The sequence below is a fragment of the Rattus norvegicus genome, chromosome 6, assembly GCF_021556685.1.
Source record: "Rattus norvegicus strain SHRSP/BbbUtx chromosome 6, alternate assembly SHRSP_T2T, whole genome shotgun sequence".
NCBI classification, from domain to species: Eukaryota; Metazoa; Chordata; class Mammalia; order Rodentia; family Muridae; genus Rattus; species Rattus norvegicus.
In genome coordinates this window covers 95,759,606-95,787,444 of record NC_141539.1, presented here as the reverse complement: position 1 = coordinate 95,787,444, position 27,839 = coordinate 95,759,606, and the positions used below count along the sequence as shown (strand labels likewise).

At 40.4% G+C, this 27,839-nt stretch overlaps 1 protein-coding gene across 1 annotated transcript; it reads right to left on the bottom strand.

Annotated features, from left to right (window-relative positions):
• Positions 1–261: 261 nt before the first annotated feature.
• Positions 262–26,675, bottom strand: Actr10 (actin related protein 10). Its single transcript, NM_001009602.1, is given in 13 exon segments — positions 262–607; positions 2,719–2,920; positions 4,714–4,795; positions 6,132–6,205; positions 6,307–6,386; positions 7,831–7,866; positions 11,443–11,522; positions 15,570–15,637; positions 17,345–17,452; positions 20,737–20,845; positions 22,118–22,200; positions 23,745–23,817; positions 26,573–26,675. Coding segments are annotated over 13 exon segments (1,254 nt in total). The 5' UTR covers positions 26,650–26,675; the 3' UTR covers positions 262–425.
• Between the last annotated feature and the right edge of the window lie 1,164 nt (positions 26,676–27,839).

The window sequence follows — 27,839 nt, the reverse complement described above, 5'->3', positions numbered from 1 at the left end:
ACACTCATCTGTGGAGTTTCTAATGCTCAGGACAGATATGTAACCTGTGAGGAGCCTGGGCTACAAGATTAACAAAACTCAACAGCTTAACTATATTTTATTGATATAAATACGTGTCTCAAAAGCATTCACGACAACATACGACACAAGAGACAAAGCCAGATGAATTAAATACTAATGCAAAGAGAAAATACAGAAATGCTTTGTTACATAAAGGTCACCTATATGTATTAAATCACCCTACATACTTTGTACAATTTCTTTTTTTTTTTTTTCTTTTCTTTTTTTCGGAGCTGGGGACCAAACCCAGGGCCTTGTGCTCGCTAGGCAAGCGCTCTACCACTAAGCTAAATCCCCAACCCCGTACAATTTATTTCTAATTGATTAAATATTTGAAATAAGCAAGGCTGAATTTATATAAGCGTTTATTTCTCGGTGGAAAATGCTCTTTTCATCAGCGGTGGCTGCGTCTTCCCAACATCAAACATCATCTCCAGAGGCGGATTATTCAGAGAGCACCAGTCAGGTGTGCGGCCCGTCTGATTATAGTACTCCTTTGAAATGGAGCGGCTCCCAAGTATGTCTTGCAATGCTCCAAAAACAGCGCCTGTGCAGTGGTGAGAATAATTTATAGCTAAGATGATATGTCAGGGACTGTAAGCTGTGTGCATCCACTTTATGCAAAGAGGGTCTGGTAAATTCAGCAATGCAGATCAAACTCTCAATTCCAATTCACTGGGATTCTGAGCAATCGAGTAACCCACAGCTCCTCTGTTGGAAATAACCTAAAGGACCCTTTGCAGATTCCCGTGAATATGGTAATACAAAATCTAAAGAAGGTGAAGTAGGAGGAGGTAGAAGGATTGTTCAACTTTAGTAAAGACTCAAGTTTCCTTTGTCACAACTGTTACATGTCATTGAATAAAATAACATGGCAAAAACCAACAGACATCATTTAAAAGTTTTAAGAATTTTTTTTTTATACCAGAAAAATCTTATAAAGATGCAAAAGGCAGGGGCTGGAGAGATGGCTCAGTGGTTAAGAGCACTGACTGCTCTTCCAGAGGACCTGAGATGAGTTCCCAGCAACCACATGGTGGCTCACAACCGTCTGTAATGGGATCCGATGCCCTCTTCTGGTGTCTGAACACAGCTACAGTGTACTCACATAAATAAAATAAATTTTTAAAAATGCACAAGGCAATCTTTATAAAAAACAATTCAGCTTCTAAATCTATTCTAGGTGAAAAAAAAAATCAAGATTAACCGAATTCTACTTTATAAGAAATAGTACTATATTCACTGAAAATTCCTGTGTTTTTTCTCTCTAAATGCATGATCCTGCCACTAGCTCTATCAGAAAATAAGCTATACATGAATTTACACATCTGTGACTGCTTTTCTCTACATAGTTGTGTGTTAGATGTGTGCTTATTCAGTGATGATATCTTTTTTTTTTAAATATTTTATTTATTTATTATATATGAGTACACTGTAGCTGCCTTTAGACACACCAGACAAGGGCATCAGATCTCATTACAGATGGTTGTGAGCCACCATGTGGTTGCTGGGATTTGAACTCAGGACCTTGGGAAGAGCAGTCGGTGCTCTTAACCACTGAGCCATCTCTCCAGCCCCGATATCTTTTTTTTAAAGATTTATTCATTTATTATATATAAGTACACTGTAGCTGTCTTCAGACACACCAGAAGAGGGCATCAGATCCCATTACAGATGGTTGTGAGCCACCATGTGGTTGCTGGGAATTGAACTCAGGACCTCTGGAAGAGCAGTCGGGGCTCTTAACCACTGAGCCATCTCTCCAGCCCCAGTGATGATATCTTAAGAGCACTCAGACTTCTGGTATGTCTGAAGACAGCTACAGTGTACTCATATATAATAAATGAATAAATAAAATATTTAAAAAAAAGATTATTCATCTCTGCTAGAAGCTGAACCTGTTTTAAAAAAAAAAAAAAAAAAAAAAAAAAGAGCACTCCGTGAACTCCACCAGAGTAGGAATAAATGAAGAACTGATTTCCACTATTAATACAAGTTAAGTAACAGCAGCTGTCACTACCATGGTCATCACTTTCACTATTCTGAGGGGTGACTATAGAAATTAAATTATTATTTGAGACAGGGTTTTACTAAATAGTCTTGATTCGCCTGGAGCTCACCATGTAGACCAGGCTGTTTTCAAACTTCTAAGAGATCTGCCAGCCTCTGCCTCCAAAGGGTTGGGATTAAAACCATGTGCCACCACACCATCCGTAAGGATGAAGTTTACTTTTAAAAAAAAAATCACAGCGCAAAGGCCAGCAGAAACAGGCGTATAATTGTAAACATTCCTGTAATTTACGGAAAAGCCACACTTTAATAAAGAGTATTTCTTCATTTGAGGCAGGTCTCCCTGTAGCTTAGGCTGGCTTTGAACTCATTATGCAGACCAGGTCTGCTCAAACTCTTTACCCGCTTACCTTAGCCTCCTAAGTGACTGGACCATTGGGCTTATTGCTCAGTGGGAAACACTATTTTCATTACCATCAGTGCCTGAGGTTTCCCAACATCAAGCACCATTTCCAAAGGTGGCTGTTGAGAGATGCAGTCAGGGATAAGACCCAGATAACAGTTTTACTTATGAGGTGGGTAGCTTTGAACAGTGAATCATTGACTTAACACATTCACTAGTAATACCACTCAGGACTAAGTTCTTACCTCCCAACCAGGCCACACAATTAGCCTTTGCAGGTGGAGTATGAATTCGGAAGTTCTTGGTGCCAAGTGTCTTTTTGTATTTTGGCTTTTCTACCAAATACCGTATTTCTGCAAGCAATCTGTGGAGAAATCCTGGCAACATAGACGTGCCTCCTATGATTACGAGATTCTCTGCCAGTTGCTTCCTGGTGTCTACTGGGCACTGTTGTTGAAGAAGAAAGGTCATTAGGATTGGATGAAAATACTGTTTAAACCCACTATTCAGAGCAGACACTGCAGACGGCAGCAGCACCTGCACTGCAGAAGACATGTCACGCTTCTTCCATGCAGCAAACACAGCCACCACGAAATACTACACACATGTACATGTGCTTTTCAATATTTTAAGCAGTTCTTAGATGCATTTAGTTAGTGATTTTTTGTTTTAGACAGGTCTCTCTAGATAGCACTAGCTGGCCTGGAATTCACTATGGAGGCCATGTTGGCCTGGAAGTTCTACCTCTGCCTCCAAGTGCTGGCACTAAAGGCGTGTGCACACCCAGACTCTATATTACTTTCTACATCAATCTTGAAATTGTGCGTGTGTGCGTGCATGTGCGTTTGACAGAGAGAGAGAGAGAGAGAGAGAGAGAGAGAGAGAGAGAGAGAGAAGAAGAGAGAGAGAGAGAGAGAGAGAGAGAGAGAGAGAGAGAGAGAGAGAGAGAGAGAGAGAAAGACTTAGAGGGCTACTTGTAGGAGTGCGCTGTGTTCTTCTACTATGTAGGTCCCAGCTCCTGAACTTGTACTCATGCTTGCTTTACCCACATGCCTGGCCCAGTGTTAGACCTGAAAATAGTGTAGAGTCAGTCCCAAGCGGCGTAGGCAGTAGTATGAGTGTATTCATTTTCAGAACAGAATAACTAAGTTAGGCAGAGTTATGATCTCCCACCTTTTTCCCTTAAGTAAAGACAGCATGTAAATTTAACCACTACCACCACCCTCCCCATTTACTTTTGTTTTTTGAAACAGACAGACAAACATAGCCAAGAATTTACCACACAGCCCCAGTTAGCCTTGAACTTGCAATCCTCCTGTCTCTGCTTTTAGAGTGCTCAGATAAAAGGTCCATGCCACTGTTCCTGGCTTAAAACTTAATTTTTTCCCAGTTATTCTGTTTGTACTAGTATGCCCAAGATGCTTGGGGAAGATAATCCTCTCAGAGTTTGTTTGGAGGCTCTAATGGGACTGCAGCTATCTCTGTATCCTGAAGGAGGATACTGCTTCCTCTACTGAAAAGGTCAGACTCTTGGAATAGCTTGCAGAGGTGTGTTTCTAAGGAGAGAATGGGACTTTGCTTCGCCAGCCAATCACGTTGGCCTGGCAACCCATGGGTGCCGGATGTCACAGTCAGGTCATCCTCGCTCCAACCCTCATTCTAAGAACTGGGAATGAAACAGTACTTCAAGGAGTGGCACTCCACAGTGAGGCCATCAGTTTGCTGGCCAGTATCCTTCCTGCAGAGCCATCTTGCTGGCACTATAAGTATTATAAAATACGAAGAAAAGGGTTTGTTTGTGTTTTGCTTTGTTTTGTTTTATTCGAGGCAGGGTTTTACTACGTGACCCAGGCTAGCATGGATTGTTATAAAGCTGCTATCTCAAACACTACTATGTTCAGCAACATTAACTATAAAATTCCACAGAAATGTTAAAGTTAAAAAACGTAAGCCAGGTGTGGTGCCCCACGGCTCTAATTCCAGGACTGGAGAGGAAGAGGCAGAAGAATTTGGAGAATTGCTACAAGTCCACGAATAGCCTGGTCCACAGTGAGTACAGGAAACACAAAACAACAAAACCAAAGAAAGGCAGGGGAAAAAAGTAACAGTATTCTCTAAAACTCATAATAGAAAATTAGTACTAAAAGGGTAATAAATCACTTTATGGCAAGGAAAAATGCAGAAGATAACACTTAAAATATTCCTTGAAGGACTCTTAACAACAATGGGAAACAATATACCTGTAAAAGGGAATCCAATATTAAAGTGGCAACTGACTTCTCCTCATTATCTTGTTCAAAAAGAATTTCCACGACTGAATCTCTAATGAAGTAGAGAGAAAAGAGCATTTTACAGTCATCACATAATGGCACAGGCTAACCATTAGTCACACTGACCTGTCTGCAAGTGGCAGCACCACTTCATAAATTATTTAACACAATATAAAGCTTTTCTCATTATAAATGCGGAAATGGGAAAACCCAAGGGGTTGAGAGGATTCAGTGAGCCTACAAAACAAGGTCTGGCATACAGAATGCATTCCACAAGTGACAGCTACTGCTGTAGTAAGATTTATATGACAGAAAGAAGTTATACTGTGTGAAAGCTGACATGATTTCACAGGCCTGTAAGTCAGGGACATATGGCTTCTTCTGAAGCAAGGTCCCATGTAGCTGACGCTGGCTTCACACTCCTTACCCTCTGTCTCTACTGGTCATGTGCTAAGGTCTCGAGTGTGAGCCACCACAGCGGCATCTCACATTATTTTAGTTTTAACACACAAAGCTGAGCACGGTGATGCATGCTCCTGCTCGTGTGTGCGCCACAGGCATGTAATGGCCACGAAGGCCAGGCGGTGCACTGGACGCTCAGCACCTAGGGTTACAGGCAGGTCTGAGTCAATGCGGTGCTGGGAACTGAACCAGCTCCTCTGTGGTAACTCGCTGAGGACCTCTCCATGAAGTCGTCCTGGAGCGCAGGCGGACCCTCCCCTGCTATCCTGTACATTACACTGCCAGTTCTACAGGCCAGCTATAGAGTCCTGTAGGCGCAAAGACTGCACGGACCTCAGAGTCAGACATTTACTACGTGCTGCTTAAGAGTTTACTACCCTTTATTTGAAAACATATTTCCTGCTGCTTTCTGAAACACTGTTAATTTCATTAAAATAATTTTGATTACTCTGATGTACAGGAAGGAAAGAATATTTTTAAAACTTTAAAAAGCTGAATAAAGGGCTGGAGAGATGGCTCAGCGGTTGGGAGCACCCGACTGCTCTTCCAGAGGTCATGAGTTCAATTCCCAGCAACCACATGGTGGCTCACAACCATCTGTAAAGAGATCCGATGCCCTCTTCTGGTGTGTCTGAAGACAGCTACAGTGTACTTATATATAATAAATAAATAAATCTTTAAAAAAAAAAAAAAAAAAGCTGAATAAAATTACCAAAAATGAAGCATCACAAAAATATTTTACTGTTAACCTGAAATCACTCCCCTGAGGGCTTATAGGAATTTTTTTTTCTTTTCTTTTTTTCGGAGCTGGGAACCGAACCCAGGGCCTTGCGCTTGCTGGGCAAGCGCTCTACCACTGAGCTAAATCCCCAACCCCTATAGGAATGTTTTAACTCATTATTTCCCTCATAAAAATAATGTCTAACCTGATTGATCCAAGCACATGTAAAATTTTCTCTCCATCCAATGGATAGTCGACATTTGGAGGTGGAGAGGGACGCTGAAATGTTAAAAAAAGAAAAATAAAAACAAACGGGGTATAATTAATTATAAACAAAAATATAAGTAACTTTTGCAAAAGGAATTAATTTTTAAGCTTACCTCATTATTTCCATCAATATTAAACTTTGCTGCTTGGATTTGTAGTCCACGCTGCAGGTCACTTACAAAGCAGGTCCGCACTTAAGGAGGAATAAATGCACCCTCGTTACTGCTCGGCGTTCAACCAACAGTGCGTTTACACCTTAGCCAGGGTAACGCATTCAAATCAACACGGTTTAGCCCTCTTTTGAAAAATTATGTTACTTTATTGCTTTTATATGAAGTAGAGATGAGGTTTTACTAAAGATACTTTAACGCAGGCTTAAGTATGAAGCTTACAGGAAAGGAGGAGGGGTCAGATGGAGAGAGAGAACTGGGGAGGCCAGAGAGAAAGAGAAGCGCCCAAGAAGAAGGACAGACACATTGAAGAGGAACAAAACCATATTCTAATCCCTCTGCAGAATCATTCTGCCACTTGACAGCCATGGCAGAAGTGTAACGATACAAACAAACTGAGGGCCATGAGAGACAGCACGCGTTTTCACGCTTTCTAGTTCCCCACTTCTCTGGATCCTTTAAAAAAATCTGGGTGAAGACACTCACTCAGATTACTCTTAGCTTGATTACTTCCTGAATGGCACATCCTGCAAGACCACCCGTCTGCTACTCTTGTCCTTTTAATATTTGCATTCTGGACACACAACATTGTGGGTTGTTTTTGTTTTTGGTTTTTTTTTTCTGAAAATACCCTTAATAAGGCCTTTAGACATAGAAGTAAAAAAATTAAATCTGAAAAAAAAAAGAAAAAGCTGGGACTGAATATTCAGCAAGATATGCAGTAACTTCAGCCCAATTACTTTTAAAACCTTGCAGACACACTTAGAACTATGTAAACTTATCATTTTAAGATTAACTCTAAGCTGGACAGTGGTCACACACTTTTAATACTAGCACTGGGGAGGCAGAGGCAGGCAGATGTCTGAGTTTCTGTTCAGGCAGGACAGGCAGGGCTACACAGAGAAACACAGATGATAAATTCTGCTGGGGGTTAGAGAGAGGTCTCAGTGGTTAACAAAACTTGTGCTTCTAGAGGACCTGGGTCCACCCCCAGCACTTACATGGTGGTTCACAAGCATCTTAACGCCAGTGCCAGGGAACCTGAGGCCTTCTGATCTCTGCAGGGACCAAGCACTCAAGTTGTGCACACACACACACACACACACACACACACACACACACACACACACATTATGGTAAAACACTTTTATATATAAATAAACTAAACTGAAAAAAGAAAAAAAGGGTCTTCTGGCTAGCTCTAGCTGCTCTGAAACTTGCTCTGTGTGTGTGTGTGTGTGTGTGTGTGTGTGTGTGTGTGTGTGTGTTTGTACCACCATATATATTTTCCATCTGTACATTTAGAAACGGTGCACTTCAACCTAGCGTTAAGGAATGGAAGGGACAAAAAAGGAACGGGAAGTCAGGGCGGAAGATGGGTAAGGCAAGCGTTATGGCACTTGCCGTCAAGTCTGACTACCTGAGTTATCCCAGAGACTCTCACACTGACAGAGAAAACCCTCTTACCTTTAATATCTTCTAGGACGCTTTCTGGAACTGAACCTGAAAAACAATTAAGAATTAAAGAACTTTTAATAATAATTACTTTAAAATCCTATTTAATTCTTTCCATGTCCCATTTTTCATTTAAGTAAAATTAAATAACATATTAATCTTAAAAAGGTCTAACAGAAAAATCAACTATGCTTTTAGAAAAGAAATCTTTCCTATGTGAAACATTCAAAGAGAAAGGTAGCAGAAAAACTGAGTTCAAGGATGCAAAAGTCCACGGGAGACCAGGAGCCCCCACATTTCACAGCAGAAGGCAGCACAGAACAACGGGACTCATAATGAACTTTACCTCCACACACATGTAACTCAATTTAGTCACAGCACTCCCCAGGCACCCTCTTCCGTCCCCTCTACTCTTTCCCAGTCCTTTCTAAGGATGTTTAAAAAGAAGAGTGAAAAGACTAGTGTGGTGGCTTTGAAAGCTGAGGCAGGAGGACTACCCCCAGGCTTCAGGAACAACCTGGGCTACACACCAAGACTATGAAACAAGATATTTCTAAAAACATTAAACAAGCAAAACACAAACAAAAACAGAGTAAAAAGTAACCTTTCAGACATGTTACCTATGGGACGTGATTATTTGCCAGCCTGCTCCTGTTCTGAAGTAGAAACAGAAACATAATTTTCTACCCTAAACTTAAAGTCTTCTAAGCCAGTCATATGCTGTCTTACCCCTTCAACCCTAGAACTCAGGGGGTATAGGCAGTCGGATCTCTAAGTTAGAGGGCAGCCTGGTCTACATAGCGAGGTTCTGGGCCAGTCAAGGCTACTAGTAAGACCCTATCTCAAAACAATATATAATAAAATAATGTCTTCTAACCAAGTCTCAAAAAATATTTTATTGGCATATAAAAACAAAGAAGGGCTGGAGAGATGGCTCAGCGGTTAAGAGCACCCGACTGCTCTTCCAGAGGTCACGAGTTCAATTCCCAGCAACCACATGGTGGCTCACAACCATCTGTAAAGAGTTCTGATGCCCTCTTCTGGTGTATCTGAAGACAGCTACAGTGTACTTATATATAATAAATAAATAAATCTAAAAAAAAAAAAAAAAAACAAAAAAAAAACAAAGAAGCTTTTTGTTCATGATAAACGGGTAAGCATAACATTAATTCCCACCAGATCTATACACCTTCTCTTAAAGTAAACTATTTATAGTGAACTTAATCTAAAACCACCATCTCAAAGTATTAACCCGTAATCTGAAAGTGACATATTTAATCACTGTGCTTGAAAAAAGAGTAAAATATATTTACCCATATTAAGTATGATGTCAGTGGGCTGTCAAGAGAGAGCTCAGCAGTGAAAGGCAACAGCTCATAACTAAAACTCCCGTATGGCTCTAGAGGCCAGGGTGTAACTTGGGGATGGGCCCGGCTCAGCACGGACAAGCTCTGGGTTCAACCTGCTTGCCCTTTACAGCCCCTTTGGTGGTGTGGCTGGTAAAGGGCAACTTAGACTCAGGGCTACTTCTGCTAATTTTGTTCAACACCTCACGCTGTGTTTCACAGCATGGTAACTACAGCACACAAGCTTATAAATATACATATTAAAGGGCCATGGTTCAAAGTGCTTTTAGTGTGTGATCAAAAGAGCCGACACTCCCTATTCTTAGACAGTAACACTTATCCAGGCATGGCAGCACGTCTGTACCCCAGCATTCACGTCACTGGCTGGAGGATGGAGTCATGAACAACCCTAGCAACATCGTAAGTTCAGATATGAGGCCTCATCCCAAAGACAATGACAAACAAAAAGTGTTTAAATTTTCCTCTCAAGAAGGTAAAGAGATCTCACAAGGTGTAATCCTGCCTATAAAGAGACGAGAGATGAACTATACTGTTACAATCAATAACTCTAAAGCACAGCATCCCACAGCTGCTGTCTTTTTCCTACGACTATTCAGAGAGCAGCAAGAAATGGCTGGTAACGACCAGTCTCCATTGCTAAGGAAGGAAGGCTGGAAACAAGGCTTTAGCTCACTTACCAATAGAAGCTACTTTAAAAAGAGGAGGTCATCTTGGCAAATAACCACAACTGCTTACATTTTGCAAGACTGGAAGTGAAAGCCATTCACTCTGGGAAGTTCCACTTCAGACATTTTAGTAGAACAAAAGGTGCAATGTTTGGAACATAGTTACATTACACACTCGCCAATCTCAGCGCCTAGATTCTCAGCACAAGAGCTAAGCAGATGGAATGGGCTACACGGGTTTCCCGGAGGAACACCTACCCTATCTGCTTAGAGAAGACTTAAAACCTTCCCGGAGCTGACATTCATTTGGGTCATGGACAGGGAAGAAGTCCCAAGTACCGTGTGTGTATGTGGGTCGGGAGATGGGGCTGGGGACTTGGATAAAACACTAAGATGTTGATAAGATGGAGACGAATAAGTGCTCTTGGTGATGGAGGACAAGTTTCAGGTAAAATAAGGAGTAAAGAGGCTAGCGGTTAAGAGGGAGAACGGAATGAGAGAATGGGAAAATGTGCAGCAGACATGAAGGGTGGGTTAATCTGTAGGAGCTAAAACATTTCTTGACAATTTAGGGAAAAGCTATCTTGACAACAGTACGAAGTAAACCAAATCAACAAGGGCAAGGCTCACAAGAAGAAATGACGAGGGCGAGGCTGCAGGGGCTCTGCTCTCACAAGTACAGTGGTGTGGCAGGTGGAAAACAACAGGAAATTAGAAGGACTTTTCTGAGGAAGAACTGGAAAGGTTTGCTAATCCCCCATTTTCCAAAAAGAGAAACAGATAATGTTATTACATTATTAAAAGAATTAAAATATAATTATATCATTTTCCCTCTTCTCTAAGGTGTTATTACCTATATCTAATAACAACAGAAAAATTACAAGAGAAGCCAGGCAGTGGTGGCACACATCTTTAGTCCCAGCACTTGAGAGGCAGAGGCAGAGGCAGGCGGATCTCTGAGTTCGAGGCCAGCCTGATCTACAGAATGAGTTTCAGGGCTACAAAGCAAAACCCTGTCTTAAACAAAACAAAACAAAAAACAAACAACAAACAACAACAACAACTTTCCCCCAATCCCCCACCAAAATGACAAGAGAAGAAAATGATGTGTTCACTTCCGGCTGTGCCGACTTTGAGGCCTTAAGTGACATGTATTGTTTCTATTTAACGATCTGGTGGAAACAGGACTGTCAAGTTCAGAAAGGCCAGGGTCGGGCTCTATCTAAGAGTCAATAACATGCAGATGTGATTTCAGCCACAGAAATAGATGAAATCTGTTAAAGCCAGTTGGAAGAATGAAGAGGAGGAGAAGGAAGAGGGGAGGAAGAAATAAATCAAGTCCCCACAGTAGCACTGGCAGAGAAAACGAGAGAGGAGGAGACCAAGGAGGAGTACTCAGAAGTAACATTCCACGGGAGAAAGAATGCCAAGAGGGAAGGGAAGGAGATGATGCGACCACCAAGAGTGCTAGAGAAGATGGCTAACACAGCAGCCATGACTTAGACTTGGGACAAAGCCAAGAGTGGTGCAGAGAGCGGAGGATGGCAGCAAAGGCAGGTGACACAGCACAGCGCACTATAACAGCTCATTACCCATCACCGAGGGAAGGCTCTGTCCTTTAGCAGCACCAGTGTCAACAGTGCATTGTTCCAACAGCTGAGTTTCCAACTCCCTGCAATTTGAAAAAGTTATTGAAATTAAAATACTGCAACTGATACTCTTTTATTATTTAAAAGGTACAGTACATAATAAATCATAACAACTCATAAAAAGTTGGTTTTGGCCCAGGGAAGTGGTGGCACATGCCCTTAATCCCAGCAAGTGGATTTCTATGAGTTCAAGGCTAGCCTAGCCACAGAGCAGGTTCCAGGACAGCCAAGGTTATATACAGAGGGGAAAAATGTTTGTTTTGAGGCAGGGTTTCTTGTAGCACAGGCTGGCCTTGAACTTCCCATGAAGCTGAGGGTAACCTTGAACTTTTGATTTTCTTGCCTCTACCTGAGGTTCTGATGCTGGAATTACAGGTATACAGACTTTCCATATCTTCCTCTAGGGCACAGACTGAGCCAACAAAGGAAGCCCACATACTCCAAATTCACAAAAAGAAAACCAACAAATCAAAGATCAAGCCAGTGTCTTCCCTCCAAAACCTACTAGTCTTGTAGAAATCCTGCCAATGACAATCGCCTAGATAAACTCAGGATACACAATATAAACTTTTAAAATATAATTTATTTATTTTATTATTTTTTATGTGCATCAGTGTTTGCCTGCATGTTTGTCTGTGTGAGTGTCAGATCCTAGAGTCACACAGAGCTGTAAGGTGCTATAAGCACGTTGGAAATTAAGCCCAGGTCCTCTGGAAGAATAGCCAGGACTCTTAACTGTTGAGCCATCTCTCCAGCCACAGGACACAGAATTCAAAGAATTCAAGGAGTTTAAAGAAGACAAAGAAACAGCATAATGAAATCAAGGAGAAAGAACTTAAGGAGAACAAGCACCCGAGTAACGCCCATAAAACTCAAACATAAGGCTGATAGAAACATGAAGACTACATAAGACATGAGAATTGAGTTCAATCAGGAGGCCAAAACACTGAAGAGGACTCAGCTGAAATGAAGATGGAACTGAAAATCCCAATAGCTTAACCTAAAACCTCAAAGCAAAGTCTTACAAGGAGAAAGAATCAGGCAGAAGACAGAACATCAGGTCTTGAAGGTGGAGTAGAGGATCTAGACCAAAGAAACAAGGAACATGGATAATTAAAAAGAAAAAAGAGCACAAAGGAAGGAAAATGCACAGGAAATGTGGGACAGCATGGGGGGGGGGGTGAATCTTTGACTTGTAAGCATAGATGAGGGAGAAGACTCCTAAGTCAGTGGCATATGACAAAATAGACTTCACACTAAGGAAAGACACATCTGTACAATTACAAGAAACACATGCAACACCAAATAGACAAGACCAGTCAAGAAAATTCCCCTGACAAATCACAGTTAAAATACTAAGTGTCTATAACAAAACAGTGTATTGAAAGCTGCAAGAGGAAAAAAAAAAGCACAAGTCACAAATAACCTATACGAATAACAACTATTTCTCAATAGGCGCTCTGAAAACCAGAAGGGTCTGGAGCAATGCACTCCAAGTGTTGGCCAACTTAGACTAATATACCTAGTTAAACTATCTGCATTATTGAAGGAGAAAAACAAAACTTGTCATGATATAAATAGCCTAAAAACAATTAATGTAACAAGCAAAATCTAAAGAAAATACAGGGAGAATTATTTAGGCTGAAGAGAGGAACGATAGTCTCTAACAGAGAGACTAGAAAGAAATATGAAATAATTATTAAAACACAAAATACCACTGAGAATATAAACAACACTAAAAATCCACAACACAATGACCACAATTAACACATATTTCAATATGAGCCTTTAAAATCAATAGGCTCAACTCAAAAGACACAGGCTGATTGAACAGATCAAGGAGCAAAATCCATTGTCCATGCCTACAGGAAACACAGTTTTAAAGAGAGGCACCACCTTGGAGTAAATGAATGGATAAAATTTAAAATTTTTCATCAAATGGGACCAAGAAGTAGGCAAGCATCACTATTGTAACATATGACAAAACAGACTTCAAACTAAAACTAATCAGAAGAGATGATGAAGGATACTTTATTCTAATTAAGGGACCAATTAACCAAGAAGACACTGCTACCCCACCCCATCCCGTGTGTATATGGCTAGAGGGAAGATACCACAACATAATAAAGCTACGTATGAGAAACCCATAGCCAACCCTATATGGGAAAAAGCTTGAAGCTATCCAATTTAAGTCAGGAACAAGACAGGGCTGTCCACCATCCCCACTCCTCCTCACCCCTATGCTCCAAGTACTAGCTGGAGCCATAAGGCAAGAGAAGGAAATAAAAGGGATACAAATGATACTCTAGAGATCCCAAAAATCCTACCAGAAACTGCTAGAAAACATAAACTGGCAAATAGCAGGATACAGAATCAACTTGCACAAATCAGTGACTTTCCATACAACAAACAGAGTGGAACTCATAAACACATTAGCATTCACAACAGCCTCAGAGAAAAGAAAGTATCTAGAAGAAACCTAACCAAAGTGAAAGAAAGGAGAAAGGCATTAGAAAATGGTAACAAAACACAAGGTCACAGATGGGTAGAATTAACCCTGTGAAAATGGCTATTCTACCGAAAGCTTTTTACATATTCAGTGCAATCTCAATCAAAATCCCCAAGCCATTATTTACAGAAATAGGAAAAAAAAAAACTTTCCTAAAATTCATGACACAGCAGATCCTGGATAGCTAAGACAATACCGAGAGAAAAGAATAATGTTGGAAGGAAGAAAAAAGAGATTACAATTCTAGCTAAGAAACGGAAACAGATAAAATGTACTTTAATCAACAAATGGATAATGAAAATGTGGTACACCCACACACTGCCTGGTGTTGTGTGTCAACTTGACACAAGCTGGAGTTAATCACAGAGAAAGGAGCCTCCCTTGAGGAAATGCCTCTATGCCACCCGGCTGTAAGGCATTTTCTCAATTAGTGACCAAGTGGGGAGGACCCAGCCCATTGTGGGTGGTGCCACCCCTGAGCTGGTGGTCCTGGGTTCTATAAGAGAGCAAGCTAAGCAAGCCAGGGGAAGCAAGCCAGTAAGAAATACCCTCCATGGCCTCTGCATCAGCTCCTGTTTCCTGACCTGCTTGAGTTCCAGTCCTGATTTTCTTTGGTGACAAACAGCAACATGAAAGTATAAACTGAATAAGCCCTTTCCTCCCCAACTTGCTTCTTGGTCACGATGTTTTGTGTAGGAATAGAGACTCTGACTAAGATACACACTATGGAACACTTTTGGTTGTAAAGAAAAAGAAAACCATGAACTTTGCAGGTAAATGGATGCAACTAGGAAAGATACCATTAAGTGAGCAACCCAGAACTGGAAACAATGTTGCATGTTCTCTTCCATTGGAGTCTCCTGACTAAGTCTTCACAGCTGTAGTCTTTACCCCTCATCAAGGAAACTACAGAAACTACAGAAAACTACAACCAATCAAAATGCAGAGTTGTGGAGTCCAGTCCCAAGGGCGCAACTAAAGAACACTCCTGCACCTAAGGTTTAGGAACACTGTGGAAGAGGGAGGAGAAAGATTGTAAAGATCAAAAGGACCAGGGAGTCTGCTGTGAGGTTTTGTCTCCTAGTGATATCAGAAGCTATACCCATAAAGTCTGACCAAAATGTCCAAGTGTGAGCTGAATAAAGGCGCTATCACTGGACATGCCAAAGCAGACAGGGAAAAGCCCACAAGGTCTCAATCATACACAAAGAACTACAGGCAACTGAGGTGGCCTTCCCTAGGGGAGAGTAGACCAAATGATTGTCTAATGCCAAATGGTCAGTCCTGAGAACATACAGACAAGAACATTATATAGACTTAACAGGTTATATTTATGAATACACACACGCACACAATATTAATGAAAAAAGAGGCCATGGATTTAAAGGAGGGGAGAGTAGATAGGAGGGCTTAGAGGGAGGAAAGGGAAGGGTGAAATTAATTATATTATAATCTCAAAAAAATGGATGCATTCAAACCTAAAAGAAAATGGAATAAATTAAAAATCAGATTATAAGCATTGGCTTTTGTGGCACTGGTAAGAAACATATGAGAAACTTACTTGTGAAGAGCTTTTCCTCCTAAGGGCAGAGCTCCCCAGCAATTCAGTACTGGGATGCCTTCATAGATCTGGACTGTAGTCAAGAACATTATCATCTTAGGAGATACAATGTGTCCTCTACAATACTGTTCTAATTAACCTTGGTGATAAATGTTTACTTCTTGTTTTAGAACTTACAGAAAAGTCAGAAGCAAGTCTTTTAAGAGTGTTCACCAAAGAAAACAGACTTAACTGTGCATGTGCACCGACACAGCACAATTCATTAATTAGGATAGCGCATCCAACAACATAGCCATTACTCAGTGCTTAGCATTCAACTGTTCAGAACTTTGATATCTGTAAGAGTCTAGATTACAAAGCAAATTTATAAAAGTTTAATGAAGAAAAATACTTTAACAATCTCCTATTTTTTACATTGATTACAGAGAAAAATTTTTAAGGTTTATTTATTTTATTTATATGAGCACTGTCTTCAGACACCAGAAGAGGGTATCAGATCCCATTACAGATGGTTGTGAATCACCATGTGGTTGCTGGGAATTGAACTCATGACCTCTGGAAGAGCAGTCGGTGCTCTTAACTGCTGAGCCATTTCTCCAGCCCCAGAGAATAATCTTTAATATTTTAGGCTAAATAAAATATAATAAATACTATCAACTTTACTGCTTTAATTTATATGAATTTCTAAGATAGTTTAAAATTCTATATATGGCCCAGCCTGGCTGAGCTGAGAGGATGGTACACGAGACTATACTATGCACATACTACCTTACTTCTAATACTGTTTTGGTAAATGTTTTTTAAATACAACACTTAAAAAATGAAAAAGAAGACTGGTGAGAGCGGCAGTTTTGGACACTCTAGATTTATACCTTAGCCCCATGCTTATATAAACTCACCCTAACTTTCAATTTTCTTACTCATATGCACCTTGCATGTCAGGGTTACTTTGAGAACTAAACACAAAGTAATGCCTAACTTAGTTTTTTAGGAGTAAATGATTATTTCCCCCCTCTGAACATTTCTTCTCCTAGAAATCTGGACCTTAAAACTGCTTATCTTATTTATGTTCATGTACTTTAACTACATTTTAGCAAAGCAACATTCATTGTGACAATTCAATAAAGTGTCTACCTCTATTGTGTTTCTATGGAAAAGAATATACCTATTCATCAAACCAGTAGTAATCCTGTGACTAAACTACTAGCTGTGCCTTAAACTAGCTGTGACATAAACTGCCTGTTGGGTAGTACAGATGTAGAAACTGAGGCTCCTTGAGTGGCACAGAAAGGAAACGCAGCACAGATGTGCCCTTACCTGCCCTAGCTCATAACCCACGGCATATTATTCTGACAGCCTCTGCACACAGAGAAAAATGCACTTTTCTATAATGAAGGCCAATTTCACTCTACCATTTACTTTCTTTCTTAGTTTAACTTTCTCATTTTAGTTTGTCCAATTATTCTTTGTATGACTTCTTTTCTTAGATGTTAACTCTCTTTACCAGCTGATAATACATCTGGAAAACTGAACACAATATTGACCAGATCTGCTCCTGGAGCATAAATTAGGACTGAACCATAATGATAACTTCTGCAAAAAGCTTAACTCTTTCAAGGCTATTAACCTTACCACATGTTAACTCATACTGTACACACTAAGCCAATACTTTCACATTAAAAATCATTTTTAGAAGCCAAATTACTTTAGTTAAAATAAGTAAAGAAAATAACAAAACAAAACCCACAACATGGGCTAGTTGATAAAAAAGATACAGGCAACACCAGGCTTTCCCTATATCCACAATCCAGGACCATGGCGGAATTAATCCCGAGCGTCAGGAGTGCCATCAGATGACTTGGAGCAAGTAGGACAGATGGGACCTGGAAGACAGCAGAGCGGCAGCAAGCCCAGGGTTGAGTGCAGTGTCTGAGAGGTCAGATCTGTTTGCAGACATATGAAAAATTCATAGGACACTGCACAGATTTGTATCTCTACAATCCATGTTGGTGCTGACGGAGGAACTACCTTTCTGATTATGAGAATTTACTCAATAACCAAAGTGTGTCGTAATAAACCAGTGATTTAACTAGGTTGTTTCATGCCCAAATGACAATTCTAAAGCATTTTTATCAACACTCCCTCTTGTAAAGTAGAATTTTTCAAAGAGATAAAAGTCTAGAAAAATGCAAATTCAGAGGAAGATGATACTAAAAAAACAGATGCCTTTGCCACACTGGAAAGAACTCCTTCACCCCTCCCTCCCCACTTCCCTCCCCACCTTCTATCTGTGACAGCAGGATGAAAGGCTGTCCATGAACTGCAATGATCCTCCCGCTCTCTTATGTCCAGCCTTAGGAAATAATTCTTTTCACTTACTTATCAAGATAAATCTCATATAGCTTAGGCTGTCTTTTTTTCTTCTTTCTTTTAAAGTTTAGTGTGTGTGTGAGTAGCACATATGTGGAGTTACTTCTCTTCCTCTACCTTGTAGTGCTGGGGATTGAGTAAACTCAGGCTGTCAGACTTAATGGCAAGCACCTTTACCACTGAACTGTATCCACAGCTCTTCCTGGGCCTTGAACTCGCTATGTAGTTGAGGATCCCCTAAACTGTTGATCAGCCTGCACATCAACCTCCCAAGTGTTGATTACAGGAATATGCCACCACACACTGCTAGGCAAAAGCTCTTGATTATCAGTATCTGCGAAGTTTGAAGCATAGACTATATTTTAAACCACCAGGGGCAGGCAAGATGGCTCAGCAAGTCCAAGCACTTGGCACACAAGCCTGGACACCTGAGTTTGATCCCTGGAACCCATGTAAAAGTAGAACTGACCCAAAGTTGTTTTCTGACCTCCACACTGACACTGTGGCACATCATCCATCATCATGTACACGCGCGCGCGCGCACACACACACACACACACACACACACAATAATAACTATAAAAAATCCTCAAAATCCCATCATCATATAGCAGCCTAAAGAGCAAAACCAGAAACTACAATCTTCTTAGTGACATTTTTTAGTGAGAATTTGCTAGATTTGGTGGTAGCACAAATACAGATAATCAATCAAAATATAAAAGTCTATATAATCAAATGGCAGATAAAATAATAGTTGTACTAGTATCTTTAATTTCTTTTTACTTCAGTCATATATGAAATAAGGATTGCAATGTTAACCCAACAGCAATTCTTCAGTACACACAGAAAGAACCTTTTCTCTCAGATGAGCATCCTACTATTCTGCTGTCTTCCGACTGCAGTGGGATTCTCAAGTCAATGCCTCAGGAAGAGCAGGTGCTATGGGATTTATTTCTTCAGATTTGTCTTACAAAATGACTGACAAACAGTTGCATTTGCCAGAGTGATTTTTAGTATTAAGTATATTTTGATTTTAGCAAAACATATAAGAATGTTTACCTGTAATTAATTTTGAGACACTGTCTCAGTAGCCTAAGCTAGCCCCAAATCACTATGTATCAGTGTAGCCTAAGCTAGCCCCAAATCACTACGTATCAGAGGGTGACCTTGACCTGCCTCTACCTCCTCAACACTGGGATCTCAAGCAAGCATCACCCAGCTTACATCTAGTGTCTAATATACTGTACCCATTTTAAATCAGCTTCTATTTCCTTTTGTTTAAAAAAAAAAAAACCTCTCATTTCAAGGCAGAAACTTTTAAAATTTAAAAGGAAAGTCTGTTTTACTATGAAATAATCTTACAATATATTCCTATTTTTGTAAAATGAAGATTATAAGTGATGTTACTAAAATTCAGAGGTAATACCCTCTTCTGGGACCTCCCACTTCGTCTAGAGGTGGCAATGTTACATACTGCACCTAAAATACACAATAAACTTCATAGCACTGGCACATTCCTGTAGTCCCAGGGCTGAGGAGACAGAGACAGGAGGATCACAGCCACTTCATGGCCAGCCAGACCAACTGAATCCATGAGAGACCCTGTCTTGAACAATAAGGTGTGAGGCCTGGGCTGCAACTCAGTTGGTAGCACTGCCCACTTAGCATTCGTGAAGCCACAGGCTCAGCCTGCAGCACTGCATAAAAACAGATGTGCGGGGCTGGGGATTTAGCTCAGTGGTAGAGCGCTTACCTAGGAAGAGCAAGGCCCTGGGTTCGGTCCCCAGCTCCGAAAAAAGAGAACCAAAAAAAAAAAAAAAAAAACAGATGTGCAGTGCATGTGTAACCCCAGAACTTGGAGCTGAAGGCCTGAGTTGACAGACTAGTTATCTGAGGAAATGCCTCAATAGGATCAAGCTATAGGCAGGCCTGTAGGGCACTTCTTAATGATGAAGGGGGCTGGAAGAGACTCAGCCCACTCTGGTCTGGTGGTCCTGGGTTCTATAAAAAAGTAGGATAAGCAAGCCATGAGAACAAGCCAGTAAGGAGCATCTTTCCACAGCCTCTGAATTAGTTCCTGCTTCCAAGTTCCTGCCCTGACTTCCCTCAGTGATGGGCTATTACATGGAGGTGTAAGCAAAATAAACCCTTTCCTCCCTGGATGCTTTTGGTAATGGTGTTTCATCATAGCAACAGAAACCTGACTAAGACAGAAGATGGTCCCAGGTTGTGGGGAGTAGCTGTGATAGACTGGAAGGGCTTTGGAACTTTGAGCTAGAAGGCCACTGAGTATTGAAATCTCAAAGGAGCTGTTCCACTTAGAAGACTGTTCAAAGCAATGAAGGTGATGGAGGCTTGGTTAAAGCAGGATCAGAAGTTTAAGGTCAGCCTCAGCTATATGGCAAGTTTGAGGCTAACTTGGGTTTCAAAAGACCTCAAAAATGTCAAAAGTAGGGCTGGAGAGATGGCTCAGTGGTTAAAAGCTCCGACTGCTCTTCCAGAGGACCTGAGTTCAATTCCCAGCAACCACATGGTGGCTCATAACCATCTGTAATGAGATCTGATGCTCTCTTCTGGTGTGTCTGAAGACAGCTAGCTACACTGTGCTTGTATACATAAAATAAATAAATAAATATTAAAAAAAAAGACATTAAAAAAATGTCAAAAGTAAATGAAAAAGTAAGATGGATAAATGATTAAGAAAAAGATTGGACCACTGGCTTCTACAAATACCCACATATATACATGTGTACACAGACATGCATACATACATACATATACAAGTAAAAATAGGTACCTCAAAATATTTGAAAAGAACACGAGTAAGGGTCTCTCTGAAGTGGGAAGGACATAACACTGACTCAATAACCACAACCCGGCGGTCTCTGGGATTCACCAACAGATGCCTGAAAAATGATAGTTTTGTTTTTAAAAGAAAACAAAGATCTGTACTTTTTTGGGGTAAATAATGCAATTTAAGAATAAACTGTTTTTCATATGTTAAGATGCTTTAAGACAAAAATCTATCTTCATTTTATTCTTCTGAATATGCTGGTTCTGAGTTCTTAGAGTGCCGAGCACTGCAGCAGGAACTAAAGCCATTATCATTACCACTATTAGCCACTAAATGGAGAGTTTCTTTTGTGAATTTGTAAAGTAGTAAGTATAAACTCACAAACTCCAGTTGCAACAGACATTAACTTGGAAACCACAAGAGTTTAATACATTTATTGCCCAGAAAGTACTAGAAATGGTCTTCATAATTTTCTTATTCTTACGAATGCACATGCACATATTCTAAGCAGAAATATGCATTCTACAGTTGTTCTTTAGTGTGCTTTTTATTTTCTAATACATCTTATTTTTCTTACTCACTACATACAGATATGAACAACCCTCACCCCACTTTGCTGCTTAGGGCAGAACTCAGAGCTAATCAGCAAACGCTTCACCACTGAGCAAAAGGCCTCAGCCCTCAATAAAAACTGCATAATGTTTCACCATATGGGTAACCAGTAATCTACTTATCAATCCTTCTACCTACCTACCTACCTACCTACCTACCTACCTACCTACCTACCTACCTACCTACCTACGTTCCTTTCTCTTTACCGGCAGAGGGAACCTGACTGAGCTTTTATTTGCAAACTGTCAATTCCTTTTATTAATTTGCCTTCCATGTTTTCTTACAGTTTTTGATTTTCTGATCTTCAGGTATGTTTTTCAAAGGCTGAAGACCGAGATGACAAGATGGCTCAGGGGTGAAGGGCACTGGTAGCCAAGCCTGAGTTTGACCCATGGACCCATGTGGAAGAAGGAGAGAGCTGATACCCACAATGCATCTCTCATCTCTATACACCTCAGGTACTCAGAGACATGCTCATCCACATATAAATTCTTTTTTTTTTTTCGGAGCTGGGGACCGAACCCAGGGCCTTGCAGTTGCTAGGCAAGCGCTCTACCGCTGAGCTAAATCCCCAACCCCCCACATATAAATTCTTAAAAATAGTCTTAAAATGCCCAAAGGCTGAGGATAAACAAAACTGGTGATGAAATCCAATTTTCTTTTTTGCATCAGAGGCAACACAACCAAACATTCCTATAACTGACATTAGAGGAAAAAAACCTAAGTGCTGAAGTTAGGAAAAAACCAACCCTGAAATATAGTTTCATCTTACCTGAAATACAGTATGTGGATGAATTCCTTTAGGTAGGAATATAGTTCTTCTGTATTGATATTATACTGGACAACTTTGATCGGCTGTGAAAAATTAAAATGATTTCTTAAATTAATAATACAGTATTTTGTGCTTTTTTTTTTTCTCCCCCGGAGCTGGGGACCGAACCCAGGGCCTTGCGCATGCTAGGCAAGCGCTCTACCGCTGAGCTTAATCCCCAACCCCTATTTTGTGCTTTTTATTTACTAATATACTTCCTCATAATTAATGGAATTTATATTAAGAATATAAAAACTAAAAACCGGGCTGGAGAGATGGCTCAGCGGTTAAGAGCACCCGACTGCTCTTCCAGAGGTCCTGAGTTCAATTCCCAGCAACCACATGGTGGCTCACAACCATCTGTAAGGAGACCCGATGCCCTCTTCTGGTGTGTCTGAAGACAGCTACAGTGTACTTATATATAATAAATGAATAAATAAATAAAAAAAAAAACCTGTGTGTCCAAAGCACTGGCCACTTACCACATGTGGCTTTAAAGTTTTAAAAAAAAAAAAAAAAAAAACTAAAAACCAATTAACCTTGGCTGTAGTTCAACTGGTAGATTTGCATAGCATATACAAAGCCCTGGGGTCAACCCTACATTGCATAAATGCATAAAACTTGATGTGGTGGTGCATGCCTAAAACAGGCAGAAGACCCAGGTTTAAGGTCATCAAGCCAACCTGAGTTATATAAAGTTTATCTCAGGAACAACATCAAAAAGAAAAAAAGACCCCAAACAAAACAGATACCCCCCACAAAGGGTAACCTCTCCAATTAGGAATTCCAAAGAACTGACAAGGGCTAAAACAAAAGGTAATTCTGAATTGTATAAATAGAAGTGTATGTCTACAAGTAAGTACACAAAACAGTGCTCATAAGCTTTTTGTGTTAATTTATCTGATGTATCATTTGGGCATAACTGATGACGAAAACTCAGAATTGCCTGAGAAGCATTAAAGAGACTGGAGAGATGGCTGAACAGGTACAAGCACGGCTGCTCTTACAGATGACCTTGGTTTGGTTCCCAGCAAGCACATAGTAGCTCACAACTGTCACGGCAGTTCCTGGGTATCTGACTTCGTCTTCTGGCTTCCAAGACTACTGAATGTTTGAAGGGGACTTGAGTATGTGCAGGTAAAACTCACACACACATAAAATAAAAATAAATCTTAAAAACAAAGAAAAACAATCTTTCAAAACAAAGGTAGCAAAGGCTTTCTCAAATATTCTATACTTAGTTCACCTTCCAGATTATAAGATTATTGCATATCAGGATTAAATTCATGCCATATAAAATTAGATCTCTTGACTTAAAAATTTTACTTTATTTTTCTAATTTTTACATCTTATTACTTATTAATATTAGTGTGTGTGCATGTGTGTGTACATGCATGATATATGAATGTGTCACAGTCCTTTTGTGGAGGCAGGAAGACAGCTTTGTGGAACTGGTTCTCTCTTTCTACCTTTATGTTGGTTCTGGGTATAGACCTCAACTGCCAGGCTTGCTCAACAAATACCTTTACCTACTGAGCCATCTTGCCAGCCCATAGTTTTCTGATTTCTTTAAAAAAAAAAAAAATACCTTAGACATGCCAGCTCTTTTTATCACACTAGGAATTATGCATCGTGGACCAGTTTCTCCTGCGAATCCACACCTGCAAATAAATGGAAAATTATACACTCAACTTATAACATTCTTTCTAAATATCTGCCTAGGAAACAATGGCCACAAAACATCTGGAAATACCTCTGATGCATTTAGAGTCAAAGAAAAAATACAGAAACAACATCTAGTAATAATTTTACATCACATGTTAAACAAAGAAACAAAGTATATCAAACTTTTTATACTGAAATAAGCCAGTGTCTCATTTTAAGGCATTTTCTTCTGCTTTTTAAATTCTGACTTTTACAAGACATTTATTTTTACAGTCCTGGATCTACACTTTGACTTCCTTCAGTCATGTATCACGAAGTGAGATATGCAAAGTGTGTTGTTAGGTGACTTATTCTGCAGCATCACAGGAGTGTACTTACATAAAGCCATGTGTGTGACTGCTGTCAGACCTCACACTGCAGCCAACTATACCTCAACTGTGTCTATATACCTAAATATATAAGAACATACAAGATGTAAGTATTTGTGCACCGAAATGCATCTATACATGGAATGATAGGAACTACAGTCATCCAGAATAAAGACACCCTGGTCACTGGCAACCCACATGTGACATCAAGTATGTGATCTCTCATTGACTGAAATGTCACTCACTACATGGCGCATGACTACAGTTCAGATCACACTATTAATAACCTCGTCATTCTGTTGTTGGTTTTAATATTAAGGAAGTACTATTACAAATAAAGTAACTGCAGGCATGTTACTTAAGGCTGTTCTTTTTTCCTTAATCATTTTATTGTGAATAAATGTTGTGCTTGTGTGTATGGATGTACACTGTATGCATGCCTTGTGATCACAGAGGTCATTAGATTCTTTGGAACTGGAATTGTGAGGTAACTGTGAACCATCTGACATGTGTGCTGGGAACTGAACGCAGGTTCTCTGAGGACTAGCAAGTTCACTACTGAGCCAGCTCTCCTGCCCCAAGACTATCTTCTTAAACCATGAGAATTTGACAATTATAATCAGTTCATATATGCTGAATTCAAACGAGTTAACACTCACACTAGAATGTGTACTGGCACTGTTTTTATTAGTCTTTATTTTTGTGTGTCTTTGTGTGTGGGCATGGGAATGACACAGTGCACACATGGAGATGAGAAGACAATTTGTGGGAGTTGGTTCTTCTGATTTAAGCCAGCACAGCAGGCATACCAATGCCAGCACTCAGGAGGGGAGAGGCAGTAGGACCAGAAGTCTGGGGCCAGCTTGGGCTACATTGGACACTGTTTCAAAAAAAAGAAAAAGAGAAAAGTTAGTAGTCAGTGTCATATTCCTTTTGTCCTGGAAAAACAAGTTTTGTTTTTAAAAAAAAAAAAGGTGGAAAAATGACCATGATGTAAATTTAATCCTAAATCACACCTTTTTCCTCCTGGGCACTGTGCCCAGGCATCTCTCTACATTCTCACCTCAACCTTCCTTACACTCAGTGCTCCTCAAGGTCTTCAAGATACAGTGCAATGATGCAGCTTAAGTTCTGCTCTTTGAAAACTTTTATGTACCTCTTGCTGTTTTCAATCATATCCCTATATAACAGTTTCTATTTTAATGTATAGCCAAAATAATTATTTTCAGATAGTAATCTATCATACTAATGTTTTTAAAAAGTAAGATATGAATATGGGAGAGCCAAAGAACTACAGAATAATCAAGAATTATGTTTAATCCAATTTTGTAGCTTCTAAGGACCAATTTTTAAGTATACTTTTGTGACCATTTATTTAATAGTTACTTAACATCTACTACAGGTTAGGAAGTGTTTAAAATATGTAAAAAAAAAATTCAAATATCTCTATTTCATATATAACTCCACCTCATATATACATGTGTGTATATATGATGTAACTGTCAGCTTTCTGGAGCCTAATATGTATTTCATACACAACACCTCTCTATCTCTATCTATCTATCTATCTATCTATCTATCTATCTATCTATCTATCTATATCATGCAATTCTGTGTTATCCCTTGAGTCCAATACAAGGACTCTTAAATGGATGTTCCGAAGAATTCATAACTGTCCATCAACCTCTCACACTGTTCAGATGTTACAAGGTTTGTGAATTTGTGTTTTCTGTCTCTACTGTTGACTGGCTCTTTGAGGACCACTACTTCAGTGTTTACAAATTACTTTTTTAAAGTGAAAAATGGGTCGAAGCATACGAGGTAAGCAACAGAATTTCCAGTCTAATCTTTATACAGTTCCACAGCTTCATGTGACTGGGCTCCCTGGCTGGATTTCCTACACTCTTGGGGAGCAATCTATTTCTAGAACCAACAGGGAGGGCTCCAGCCCTTAAATGTTTTATGATGGAAAGAGTCAGCAAGTGTTACAATTCGATGGTTGCTTTTCTATCTGACCCAGTCAGAGGTAAGCACAATCTGGGTCATCGCTGTCAAACCTTGTAATGGGGCCCCTGATCACCTTAGGCGGGGAGCGAGGGCACAGTTCCCGGAATATCCTGGGCTTGTCAGGTAGTCCAGATCCTACTCAGCCCACCGGATCCTCAAGGTTCGCCTCGCTCAAGAGTCCTTGACAACACACTGGTCACTGACAAGGACTGAGCTTTGCCTCGAGGCAATGATGCAAATGAACATTTGCCGGACTGCTCGAACATATGCCAGACTGCCCCGGGATGGTCCCGGGTGCCCAGCGGGCCTAAGGACAGTTGCCCGTCCGGGACCACCCGCACCTCCCTCGGGCCCACAGCCGCCCACGGCCACTCACTTGGTGAAGGCTTCTCCTAGGTCGATCACGACCGCCGTCTTCTCGCCGCCGCTCCCGAGGCCCTCATAGAGCGGCATCGTTGAGAGACCGACGTTGAGACGATGAAGTGGTCCGCCGGGCGAGGGACTGAGCGCGGGGGGCGGGGCGGGGTCCTCGCACGGCTAAGGACCCGGGCTGTCCAGGGAAAGGCCTGACATCGAGGAGGCAGTCAGGCGCGCCGGGCACCTTAGGGGCGGAGCCTACGGGGTCCTCCAGCCCAGCGGCACAGTAGAGGAGAGACTAGGTGTCAGGGTTGCAAGGTGCATTGTATATACAAGAAAATTGTGAACAAATAAATAAAAATTTAATAAGGAGAGTATTATGGTGTTTCAGAAAAAAGAGAAAAAGAACACAAAACAAAAAGAAAAAGAGAATGAACACAAAACAAATATATTCCTTAATTACCTCAGATGTTTAAGTGGAACCTCTTAAGGCAGATTAAGAAAAAGAAGAAAGAAAGAAAGAAAGAAAGAAAGAAAGAAAGAAAGAAAGAAAGAAAGAAAGAAAGAAAGAAAGAAAGAAAGAAAGAAAGAAAGAAAGAAAGAAAGAAAGAAAGAAAGAAAAGAAAGAAAGAGAAAGAAAAGAAAGAAAGAGAAAGAAAAAGAAAGAGAAAGGAAGGAAGGAAGAAAGAAAGAAAGAAAAGAAGGAAGGAAGGGAGAGAGAGAGAGAGAGAGAGAGAGAGAGAGAGAGAGAGAGAGAAAGGAAGAAAGGAAGGAAGGAAGAAAGGAAGAAAGATTATGGGGGCATGAAAAAATAAAACCTGATTTATTTCTCTTGCTGGCTGAAAGCTAAGATGTTAATCTAACTGAAAAAACAAAAACAAACAAACAAACAAAAAAAACCTGTGCCCAGTCAGTCTGCAAAAGAGCCATCTTCTCACAGGCCACTGACAGAAACCCTAACACTAGCAAGGAGATGCTGTTTGAGCAGTTGGTCATAGATGGCCAAGAAGCTCCCCAAACAAGCTTTGCTGTTGCTTTTGGTTGCTTTCCAGAGGTTGAGGGTAAGTCCTTGTTGCTAAAGACACCATGTATACTTTGAACAGAGGACCCAGAGGTTCTAACCAGAAAACTTCCTCCCTGAGAACTAGCTTTCATGGTACCAGAAGGCTCCAAGCTTTCCAAGAAGAGAAGCAACCAGTAGTCTTACCCAACTATGATGCACACACACACACACACACAACACGCATATGCACATACACAGTTGGCTGTACCTTTCTTTAAGATTA